The sequence below is a fragment of the Poecilia latipinna genome, unplaced genomic scaffold (genome assembly GCF_001443285.1).
Source record: "Poecilia latipinna isolate Pla-1442-1.1 unplaced genomic scaffold, P_latipinna-1.0 Scaffold3326, whole genome shotgun sequence".
Lineage (NCBI taxonomy): Eukaryota > Metazoa > Chordata > Actinopteri > Cyprinodontiformes > Poeciliidae > Poecilia > Poecilia latipinna.
The window spans coordinates 5,260-17,478 of NW_015115942.1; the positions used below are offsets into that span (position 1 = coordinate 5,260).

Genomic DNA, 12,219 nt, shown 5'->3' on the forward strand with positions numbered 1-12,219 from the left:
ATATATATATATTGGAAAAGCTTTAAGCATTTTAAAGAAAAATATAGATAATAAGTAAAGTACTAATACTTATTTTCTATTTGTGCTTCCTTCTAGAATGTCACATTTGATTTTATTTCGATTTTGAAACTTTGGTTTTTTAATCATTTTATTGTTTCTGTTTTGGTTCTGCATATTGTTCTTGCATTTTGCATGTGACAACAAGATTAGGACAGCTTACTGCAACCACAATCATCTTAGTCTACTGCAACAAAAAATAAATAAATTCATGTTATTAAGAATTATATTTGTAATGATGTATTTTGACTACCAATCCAACAATGTCTGTATTTTAGTTATTATATTTTCTGGAACTGAGACAGCAAAGCATTTTTTTTTAAAGTTAGCTATGTGAGAGAGATGTTCTTTAGTTCTTATATCGCTGACATGTTGGTCAGTGGGCAGATTAAAAAAAAAGGAAGTAGAAAAATAAAGTTGTTAAGGAAGTTGTTGAAATGAGGAAGCCTAAGAACTTATATGTAGCACTTAGACAGAAGGTAGTTTACTCCTGTTGGACCACACTGCCAGGATCACCTGTAACTTGCTCACATTTTTGGAGGGTTTATTTTGATATTCTTTATGTTTTAGGACCTGGATGAACTTTGTACTTGGATGACCTGTTCATATGATTAACATTTCTCTGTAAGCCACTGAAGGATCGAAAGAACTGAACTGTGGAAGGACCTGTCTCAGGAACACGTTCTGGTTTTCAGTAAGTGCGTTGAAGCAATTTTCTTTGCCAAAAATGTGTATGACTTTACTGATACTAATTCAAAATGTTCTCAAAAATTATTTCTTTATGAAGCAAGGAAAAACAGCACCAGAACCAACCTATTTGCTCTAAGTGTTGTTTTTGTAATCTTAATAAAGGATACTGTTGACAAAATGTCTGAAAACACAGTAAGATTTCTAACAAGTGTTCATATATATATATATATATATATATATATATATATATATATATATATATATATACACTTGTTAGGTATGAACACCCTAACAAGTGTATATATATATATATATATATATATATATATATATATATATATATATATATATATCACTTAAATTACCTTATTATTTATTTATTTCCTGTAGTAAATTTCTTTTGGGACTCGAGTCCAAATTTTGTACCACAAACTAGCAAGGTGGTATAACAGTAAAAATATCCTTGAATCCTTGATACAGTGTCTGCTGAATGTTGAGCATGTGTTTTAGATCTGAGGTACGTTTTACATCTTAATTTTATTTATTCTGGTGTTTAGGAAGTGTGATGTGGTGGTGAAAGTCTTCTTAGCTCTGCTGGGGGAAAGATATTGAGCAGATAATAAACAAATGCATGTTTATTGAGATTAAATTAGTTTCAATATAAAATGCATCTTTGAGCTAAACATGGGTGAGTTTCAAAATGATCAAATTCAAAATGGTCATGTTCAGAGGAAAATACCCATGTTAATTTGGATGTTTGCATTGATAAATCCAACAACTTCATAGTCTTCACTTTTAAAAGTGTTGATTTACATCCTGAAACTGAAACCCTTGATATGTTCAAAGTTTAGACTGAACATAAATGTGAAATTATTTATTTGGGAAACTTCAAGAAGCTTTTTGCTGTTAAATAAAGTCACATAGTCAAAGCTTCCTATAGGTGTTTGGGACGTGTTGTTACGTTTATTGGTTGCTGGAAACAGAAATGATTACATACAGGAAGTCAAACTTGCCCACGAGATGTATTTCATACCTTAGCATAGCTCATAGCGTAGCTAGGTTTTTACATAGGTTTCTTCTGTCTCAAAGAAATAAGTCACTTTATTTTGCTTGAATAGTTTTAAAATATGCTCCCTGTCTATTCAATTAAGTTTTTATGGTTATTTTGACATAATGATAATAATAGAAATTCTCCTTTCAATTCATATAGTGTTTTAATTGCTTTTAAGTACCGTAAGCATTATTTTAAAAAAGCATTAAATATAAAATTAATTCTGAACTATTTTACTCCTGGTTGAAACAAGACCAAGCACTGAAATTTGCTGATTGAGAAACTCTGATTTTCTGGTTCTTGTACACTGCTAACTTTGGCAATGTGGCTCACAGCATTCTATTGTTTTAGCATTGCTAAGAGTTTAAAAGTTTCAGTGGTTACACTGATTTTAGTCGTAGCCAACAAGTACCTCCATTTGTGCATTTGTGTTTGCATTTGTCATGGTTTATGGAAAGAGTTTTGAAAATTCAAGCTTCGCTTGTAGAAGTGTTGATTTTTTTAACTGGTGTAGTTTCCTATTGGAGGCAACTATGCTTTTATTCTAGCTCTAGAACGACCTTTAACTTCTTAAAGGTTAAATTCAGTCGTTTAAAAACAAGTATTATTAGAGTATTAGTTTTAATACTCTTCAAACTAAGTTAGTTTGAAGTTTTTTAGGCCATAACAGAACATGAGGTCACTACGATGTTTTAAAATCCACCTCAGATTGACTAAATGTTGATATAATGATGTAAAACTATCATTATAATTTTAATTTGCCAGTATTTCCTTCACAGCTCTCAAAATGTCCTACGTTTCAACTGGACTGAGAGATAGATTAAGATTCTAACAAGCAAACATTTTCTCCATGATCTCCATGTTCTTTTTTAAATATTAAATTATATTTAAACTTTGTTGATTCTCATGCTCATTCACATAAGAGCAAGAGAGACAAACGGCCAATGTCAGAGTATGCCAGTAGTCATCAGGTAAATCTCCCATTTAATTTGGGACCCTTTTATTTTGCACAATGTCGGGGTTGTTTGAAATATATGTTGGTCTACATGAGAGAACTGAAAACCTATTAATTTTGTGATATTCCCACCAGGCTGATACAGAAGCATGATATTGATCCTTTTAAAACAAAAGACAACTTTTTAAAGCGCTCCTTACATGATGTCTACCCCTGGTTTGTCTAATGGATTTTTTAAAATCCATTATAAGATATATTTTAATCCATTTGAATAGTTACATTTACAGACGTTTTGAAGTTCCAAGCCTCCTAGACATTAGTAAAGTAATGTGTAAATATCCATAAAATGTTGATATGATGGAATCTAAGCTTTTGAAGCAGTTCTGTGGTGGCCTAACTTGAGAAAATACAGTTTATGACAGAGAGAAGTATTTTAATAGCAGGCACTCTTTCCTTGAGTCAGAAAGGGAGACTTCTCTACCATGTGACGTCTTTTTCTACTAATATGAGTATTTAGATTGGAGAAATACTTTTAGTTGCAGCTGCCAGCTGCCAGGACATTGCCTGACAGGGGCAGACATTGCTTGTATGTTTAGACATGAGTTCATTAAAGTTTGTAATTCTTTGCAGTGTTTTTGGCTGTAGTTCATTTTATGGACTTATTTACATTAATCTCACTTAATTCAGTTGGTTTAGTGATGGCAATTTACATTTTTGAGATCAAATAACTTAAAAATTACAAATCTAGCTACTTGAAGGAACTTTTTGCTTTGACTTTATTTGAAACAATTGTGTTCAATGCCAGTTTCGTATCCTACATCTGACCAATTCACTAAGTTCATCTGACTCAATTTACTAAGTTTTTATAACTTAATTCATTAAGTGTGTTTAGCATGACAAACTTAAGTCACTCTTACTCAAATAATTTATTTCTGTCTAATAAATAATTCAGATTTCTTTTGTTAAATTCTACAGAAAATCTACTCAAATTTTGAAGTTGTTCCAAACTAAAAAACTAAAATATACACAATTATATTCTCACTCACATTGTACTTAAAGTGCAACTAGAACTTAAATGTATGTTTTAACATGTTATTTTGGTTTGTCAAAGATCCTGTATACTGAAAAAAGAAAATAGTGTATTCAACTTAATTTATTAAGCTGGTTTAACTTAAGGGCTGCACAGTGGCACAGTTGGTAGCACTGTTGCCTTGGAGCAAGAAGGTTCTGGGTTCAATTCCCAGCCTGGGGTCTTTCTGCATGGAGTTTGCATGTTCTCCCTGTGCATGGTGGGTTTTCTCCAGCTTCCTCCCATAGTCATGTTTTTACATGACTATCAGGTTAATTGGTCTCTCCAAATTATCCCTAGGTGTGAGTGTGTGTGTGCATGGTTGTTTGTCCTGTCTGTCTCTGTCCCCACTAAGGGACAAGAGTGTACAGAAGATGGATGGTTTAACTTAATAAATAAGAGGGGGAAGACATGCAGTGATGGCCATGTCAAGGACAAAGACCACTGCACCACCACAGCAGATATAGGTTCTGTCCCTGGTGGAGCTTGTGTCATAGCATCAGATGGAAGATACAAACATAATTGTTTCAAAACAATTAAGTTCAATATTGCTTCATCATGAACAGATCCAACCAGATACTGTGGTGGGGGGTTAAGCACCTTGACACAGCTGTTGCAAGTTTGTTTCCTACCAGATGACCTTAGCTGCTTGTCTTTCCTCTCACTTTTCTGTCTAACTGAAGTAAAAAAGCGATCATTTATTAGTTTCCTTCTTTATTTGAAATAGACTAAATGATCTGAGTAAATTTTAACTTAAATTTGTCATTTTAAACACACTTAATGAATTCGGTAAAGAAAAAAAATTAAATTGAGTTGGATGAACTTAATGAATTGAGTTAGCTGATCGTAATATATTGAGTTAGATATACATAACTTATGTTGGTTAAAATTAATAAATTAAGTTTAGTAAACTTAATTGAATTACTTGTTACCAATTGAAACAATTCAGTTAAGTTTGTCCAACTAATTTCTTTTCACAGTGCATGCAGTTCTGTCATACACTGCAATTTCAAAAACCTGACGAAAAATCTAGAGCAAGTATGATGGAAGATGTCAGATTGTAATTTTTCTGGCACAACTGAATCATACCAGGAAATATCACACTGAAATATCGGTCCAAGCCTAAAAGAAGTGAAACTTTCAGGTCTCATGGAGTCAAACTCTGAAAAAGGGGGAAAGAGGATGAGGAAAATCAGACAGCTATTATGATTGTGGCAAAAAAAAAAAGAAAAAAAAAAAGGATAATAGGAGATCAGTTGAACCAGTAACAGATACAGTACTGGTTCATGACCATCATTTCACTACAATGTGGTGGACCCAGGTTGTAGTGAAATTCTGCTTTCAATGAAGATAAACACAAAATCCAGGTAGCACAGGTGAGCAGTAAGGCTAGGAGCTCAGACACTGGTACCAACTGGAAATACACTAGGCTGGAATGAGACAAAGTGACGACAAATGACAAGACTTACAACTACTGACAAAAGCACAACGGGGATCCGACCATGAAAAAGGGACAACGGTGAGATTAAATACACATTGAGTAATCAGGGAACACAAGACACAGCTGGGAACAATCAAAGACAAGATGTGACAACACAGACACTCAATTAACACCAAAAAAACAACAAATCCTCACAATTTGCTTAATATTGAGCATTCAAAACATCCCTTACAAAAAATCCCATGAAATTCACATGTGAAAGTCACATGTGAAACCCATGTACCACATTAAAACTTCACGTGGTCCACACAAATGTTCATGTATGAATGACATGTGAATGATGTGAATCACATGTAAAAACACATGTATACGTGCGACTTTGGAATGTTTCATTTTAAAACCCCATGTGATTCTCATGTTATCACATGGTCTTCACATATTTCCACATGTGTATCACATGGAATATATGTGATACATCACATGTGCATCGAATGTGTATCACAGGGGATACACATGTGCTACACGTTTTCATGTGTAGGATGTTTCTTAAGTTTATCACATTTTCATATGTGTATCACATAAAACATGTGTACAACATGATACAAATGTGAAAATGTGTGATATTGTCTCACATATTAAAACATTTGAGACAGTAAAATATGATAAATATGTGAAACATGCATCACATGATGTGATACATAAAATATGTGATACCCATGTGTAAGGGATAGCTGATCTTTTTTTTATTTTTAATTTGAAGCAAACTAACATTTCAAAACTATATTTTTATGGAAGTCCAATCATGGTCTTTTGATTCTTATGGAGATACAGTTAAAGCCAAAATCTCAGTCTGCTTCAAATTTTCACACTGAAGCTGAAAATTTAATGAGTTTGAGCATGTATTTGAGTTTTCTGTGTTTATTTTTAGTTTCCTTGTCCAGTGAGTCTCCGTGTTGTTCTGTCTTCCCCCTTGATTGTTCCTCTGCTGTGTCTCGTTCCCTGTGATTACCTTCTGTGTATTTAAGTCCACCTGTTGTCTCTGTGTTTGTCGGATCCTTGTCGTGGATCCGACAAACAGAGACAAGTCGTATGTATGAGTCGTCACAGTTGTACCGACTTGTCCTGTGTCGGCGTTGGCTCTCATTTTTCAGTTCTGTGTTCAGTTGCTACCGGTGCTGAGCTTTAGCCTTCCGCTCTGCCATGCTGCCTGCTTCCTGGACTGTTTTTGAGCTATTTATCATTAAAACCACCATTTTTCATCCACAACCTGGGTCGTCTGCGTTCTGCCTCACCTCCACCACACCACTTCATGACTTCATGCTCTTTTTTGAGACATGTTCTAGAGTTGTGCATTTTAAATAATAAAAATATATTTAGCAATTTACTGAGTGTGTGTCTTTAAGACTATCACTGCTCATTGTTATATTATTATTATTATTATTATCATCATTTTTGTTGTTATTATCTCTTGTCTGAATTTTTGTGTGCTATGCTGGGACAAAAAAAGTACCCTCTGTTTGGGGATCAATAATATATTATTTTCTTATTATCTATTATTATTTTATCTTTGTGACAGAACTTTCAAAAAGAAGCTGCCAAGAAGTCAAGATGGCTGACAATGTGTATGCATTGCCATTCTTCTACGGCAACATAACCAGAGAGGAGGCAGAAGTCTATCTGAGACAGGCAGGAATGAACAACGGCTTGTACTTACTACGGCAAAGTCGAAACTATCTTGGAGGCTTTGCACTGTCTGTTTCTAATTCAGGTCGCTTCTACCACTACACAATTGAAAGACAACCCAATGAAATGTATGCTATTGCTGGTGGTAAGAGTCACAGGTGCCCAACAGATGTGATAGACTATCATTCTCAAGAGATGGATGGTCTTGTATGTCTGTTAAAGAAGCCCTGCAACAGACCCAAAAATATGCAGCCAAAGGTTGGTCCTTTCGAGGACTTAAAGGAAAGACTGATCCGGGAATATGTGAAGCAGACTTGGAACCTGCAGGTCAGTTTGAGCTGGACTCTTTAAATAGTAAAATTGTCTTTTTTTTTATGTAGAACAACCATGTTTGTAGCGCAGCAATTACTTACTTGTGACATATTAACCAAAATATCAGCAGTAAAATAGCTAAAGTAGGAAAGTAAGCTTGAAATATTTTAATCATTGTCGTTTTGCTGCTTTACTGGTCATTCATGGCAACCTTACAACATTTCAGAAACTTTGAAACATGAATAAAATGAAAATTTGTTCCATATTTTCAATATACATCCATGGTTAATAATTAACATTTGGGTTTCTTAACAACTCTGAAACTTACAGTTTTTGTTGACAAGAAAAATGAAATGACCAGAAAAGAACCCAGTCTGCATTGCTTTCCCTGGAGGTCACAGGACTATTTAGTGTGGTTTTATCCATATGCTACAATTTTTCCTTTCTTTTTTTGTGTTATATATTTTTGAGGTGTTCAGCCCAACAATGTAGCATTTAGAATTGTTGATTAAGTGTCCATAAGAAAGCCAACAGATTTACTTTCATAAGTGGAGAATTAATGCTTAGGTCACTGAAACCTGGTGTTGGTAACAGGTCCTTTGAGAAGCAATTTTTGTGGATGATTTTTTGAAAATAATGAAACCTTATCTCTATAAATACTTTATTATTTCTGAGTTAGACTAGTGGTGACTATAGGTGCTTTCAGACCAGCCCTGTTTAGTCCGCTTTAATTGAACTCCAGTCCATTTACATAGAAAGTCATTTGAGGTGGTGTGAATGCGCAATCAAACTCCAATGAGGACCAAAAGGAGCAAAGTCTGGTCTGCCTAAAAACCTAGGTTCAATTGAAGCAAACTCTGGTTCAAATGCATATATGGATGCCAGAGGACCAGAGGCCGCCCCAACAACAGGAAGTGAACTACAGTGCAGGGCGTTCTCAGTAAATACAACCAAAACAAATGCGCTAGTCTAGTACCAGAGGGAGAAATGGCTTGTGGTCTTTTACCAAAAACAAAAGAGAAATCCTACAACCAATAAAATCTCATAATTGCTACTCAATTTTTATTTACATTTTGTGAAGAAGTAAGTTGCGCTTATACAAAGTCTGCTAGGGAACATGGTAGAATTTTTTTCTTTTGCATTACCTCGTAATAAGTTTTGCGTTCCCTCGCAATATGCTTACTGCAATATTTGCTGGACTATTTTCCATACAGTCACATTGAATTTTGAATCTAAAATTTCAAATGTATACACGTTTAAAGAGCCTCAGTGAAAACGTTTTTATTAACTCTTTCGTGCAAAAAACTGATTGAAAATCGATTTATTCACTACATGTTTATGTCTGCTTCTATAAGGCTGAGATGGAACTGCATAGGAAAACGTCTCTTTAAACCATTCAGACTACCAGTACAAAAAAAATCAAAACTGTCAGATGACTCATTATGCTGTGATGATAACTCAGAAATAGTCCAAATAATTTGGATGTATTTTTTATTTCTTTCCTTTTTATGGAAAGTTTCAGTTTACATTATAGGTTTGTGGTGCATTTGTATCCTAAAGAGAAAGATATAAAACTTTAGATATTTCACAACGAGATACTAATGTACATGGAAAAAAACCTTTCGAAAACTTTCTATTATAGCAGAAAGTGCCGCATGAACTGAACAGTACATAATTGCGAGAGAATGCAAAACTTATTGTCAGGGAACGCAAAAGAAAGAAAAATACTCCTGTCCCCTAGGGGGCTCCGTAGCTTCTGTCTTCCTTGGAGTTTTTTTTTTTTTTTTTTGTCATTTCCATCAGTAATTCTTGATTCTGTGCCCTGTACCAAGGGGAACAGGTTTTTCAACTAGTTTGGATCATTTGACACAGTGCAGTGTGAAAGAGAACCACACCAGCTGAAAATCTAACAAATGTTGCAAATTTGGTCCCCACTAGAACCGAGTTCACCAAATTATCAGGTGTGAAAACACCCTAAGTGTGAGGCATGAGGCCTGACAACTCATTCTTGGTTTATATCTTCTCCTTATTTTAACTTTGAGCTTAAAATAAGTCTTGTATGCACATAGGGTCCAGCCCTTGAACAGGCTATCATCAGTCAGAGGCCTCAGCTGGAGAAACTCATTGCCACCACTGCTCATGAAAAAATGCCCTGGTTCCATGGAACAATAACGCGAGAGAGCTCTGAGCCCAGGCTTCAGAATGGTTCCCGAACAAATGGAAAATTCTTGTAAGTATTTGAAAATTACTCAAGACCATGTTTATAGAGAATCTGCAGAAATATAGTTATTAATAATATCAACACTTCAATATTTTTGAAAGCATATTCAATCATTTTTACTTGACAGCTTTTTCGCTTAAAATTTATTCTTTTTGATTCAGGTCACAATCAGTCTAATTAAAACGATAATTACTTTCATTCATTAAAAAAATTTAATAAATTAATAAGTTCCAATTATTCTAATTACGTAGTATCACTACTTCATGTATATGAAGATCTTATTTTGAATTTTGACATTGGAGAAGTTTGCAAAAAAAAAAGTAGTACAAAAAAGTCATTTACCACTCTGTCATCATATCTATTAGTAGTTTTAAATTTATCTAATTTATGTGTAATATTAACTTTTATTTATGTTTAAGCTTCAAAATTTAAGCGGACGGTGTCAGTGCATGTGTTTTAGCTCAAACTTTAAGAGGCAGAAGTGGTCTAGGCAGAGGAGTCGCATGATCAGACACAGGCACATACACCCACACACACACACACACACACACACACACATTCTCTCTGTCTCTTTCTCTGTGGTTTCCGCTTTGACAGTTTGCAAAGGACTTCCTGAAGTAGCCATGTAAAAAGAAGTCTGAGAACAGGGTAAAGTGTGACTGCCCCTTTTTTCGTGAAACATCTTACAGGAAGTGGCCTTTTTCCTCTGAAACATGGCCTCAACTCCATGACATGTTTTATTTTAGAAAGCCATTGCAGTCCTTCTGTGTCTATGGCAAGTATATTTATAGTTATTTTGAAAATATAACTTTAAATATACTTCAAGAAGTAGCTTGTTACATAAATTTAGCAACATAAATTACAGTTATGTATGATGCACAACAAAATTACATAATGGTCTGTCTTTCCTGTGCACTTTAAATGTAATTTTGGGAACACTACTTTTCTCAGCATAACACTGGACATTTATTTGAGTTGCTGTTTAGTTCCTGGTTTCTATTTATGTCATGATGTCTTAGCTGGTTCCTTTTGGCTTCCTGAGCTATGAAAATAGCTTTATCAAGTCACAGCTGTCACTTTTCACAGTTCACATGCTGTGTGGTAACAGGTGTGGTTAAATACTGTTAAAACTAAAGTAAAAAAAAATTACAAAATGAAGGACTTGTACTGAACTTTTTAACAAATTTGAATAGTAATCCAAATAAATAAATGAAATTATTGACTATTAATGATTCAGTTAATAGTCAATACTACTGAATAAACTGCATTAAACTACTAATAAATTAGTTCAAAAGGAAATGTAAATAGTAAGGTACTCTGATTATTGTCCAGTTTTTAAAGGAACATTATCCTGAGACATTAGTTTAGAACAGGGTGGCTCAAGTCCAGTTCTCCCAAGCTGCCATCCTGTAACTTTCAGATGCTTCCCTTCTCCAACACCCTTGAATTAAATGAATGGCTCGTTCAGTGAGGGAATTCAGTCATTGGAGAAGGATGCATCTAGACCAGGGGTGCCCAAAGTGGATCCTCGGGGCCGGAATCCTGCATGTTTTATTTCTCTCCCTGGTGGTAGTAACAACCTCCTCAGCACGTCAATGTTCTCCTTAGGCCTTCTAATGAGCCATCATTTGATGCAGGTGTGTTAAACCAGAGAGAGAACTAAAACATGCAGGATGCCGACTTTGGACACCCCTGATCTAGACGTTGCAGGATGGTAGCTCTCGAGGACTGTACTTGAGCACCCCTGATTTAGAATAAAACTTAATCTAAATGCAATATGTTTGTTGCAATATTACATTAAACTGTATAGTTTTTACCTTGTGTTTAGTAGGACATTAAGTTCCTAATTTTAACAAATAAAGTCCCTGTGGTTAATAAATTGATCATTTCTCTTATCTTCCTGTAACAAAATAGATTCAACCTGACAAAATGACAAAGTGAAACAATAGCATACAAATGTTTAATGCTACATTATCTCCTTTGTTTCTTCTGTTTACATGTGTAGAATTCGACAGAGAGATCAAAATGGATCATATGCTTTATGTTTACTGCATGAAGGTCAAGTGATGCATTATCGCATTGACAGAGACGGCACCGGAAAGCTCTCCATCCCTGATGGAAAGAAATTTGACACCTTGTGGCAGGTTACCAGTTTTTTTTTTTTTTTTTCGTTGATTCTGTGTTACTTAAATTCTATTAAATTATAAATATAAATATGATGGTCAGCATTAGCAGCTTAGTAGATGATGTAGCTTTTGTGACATATTAATTTCTTACAGTCCAAGAATGTAAAGACTTTTCTAGAGCTAAAATTATTTAGAATCACATAAATTGTTTCTCTGGCATTTGTTGTTTTAATTTATGGTAAATAGTTAACTTTAACCCATAAGGACCCATGGTGACACCGGTGTCACCATGGGTCCTTATAGTGACATCTACTGAACATCTTGATTCAGTCATGTGACTAGGGATTCTTGGTAATGAAGGCACCATTTTCAAATTATCAGTGCACATGGGCAGCTAAAGTGACCAGAAGGCTGATTTGGGAAACTTTGTTTTCTCTTAACAAAGGTGAGTTTCCACTGGTTCAGCAATTCTAATCTTCAGATAAGACATCTTTTCTCACATATGAAATGGTTTGACAGCATTTCTAAAACTATTTGATATAGAATAGATCTGTCAAATATTGCTGCGACACCTGTGTCACATTGGGCATTAAACTCCACATTGTAAAAAAAAA

General features: G+C 34.5%; 1 protein-coding gene across 1 annotated transcript in view; it reads left to right on the top strand.

The window, feature by feature from the left end:
• Positions 1-132: 132 nt before the first annotated feature.
• LOC106940698 (tyrosine-protein kinase SYK-like) overlaps positions 133-12,219 on the top strand; it is a gene marked incomplete at its 3' end in the record, with an annotated part of 44,818 nt that continues 32,731 nt past the window's right edge. The window contains exons 1-5 of the mRNA XM_015023501.1: positions 133-536; positions 628-751; positions 6,840-7,273; positions 9,328-9,488; positions 11,485-11,623. Of these exons, the coding sequence (XP_014878987.1) occupies positions 6,872-7,273; positions 9,328-9,488; positions 11,485-11,623 (702 nt within the window). The remainder of the gene's footprint in view (positions 537-627; positions 752-6,839; positions 7,274-9,327; positions 9,489-11,484; positions 11,624-12,219) is intronic.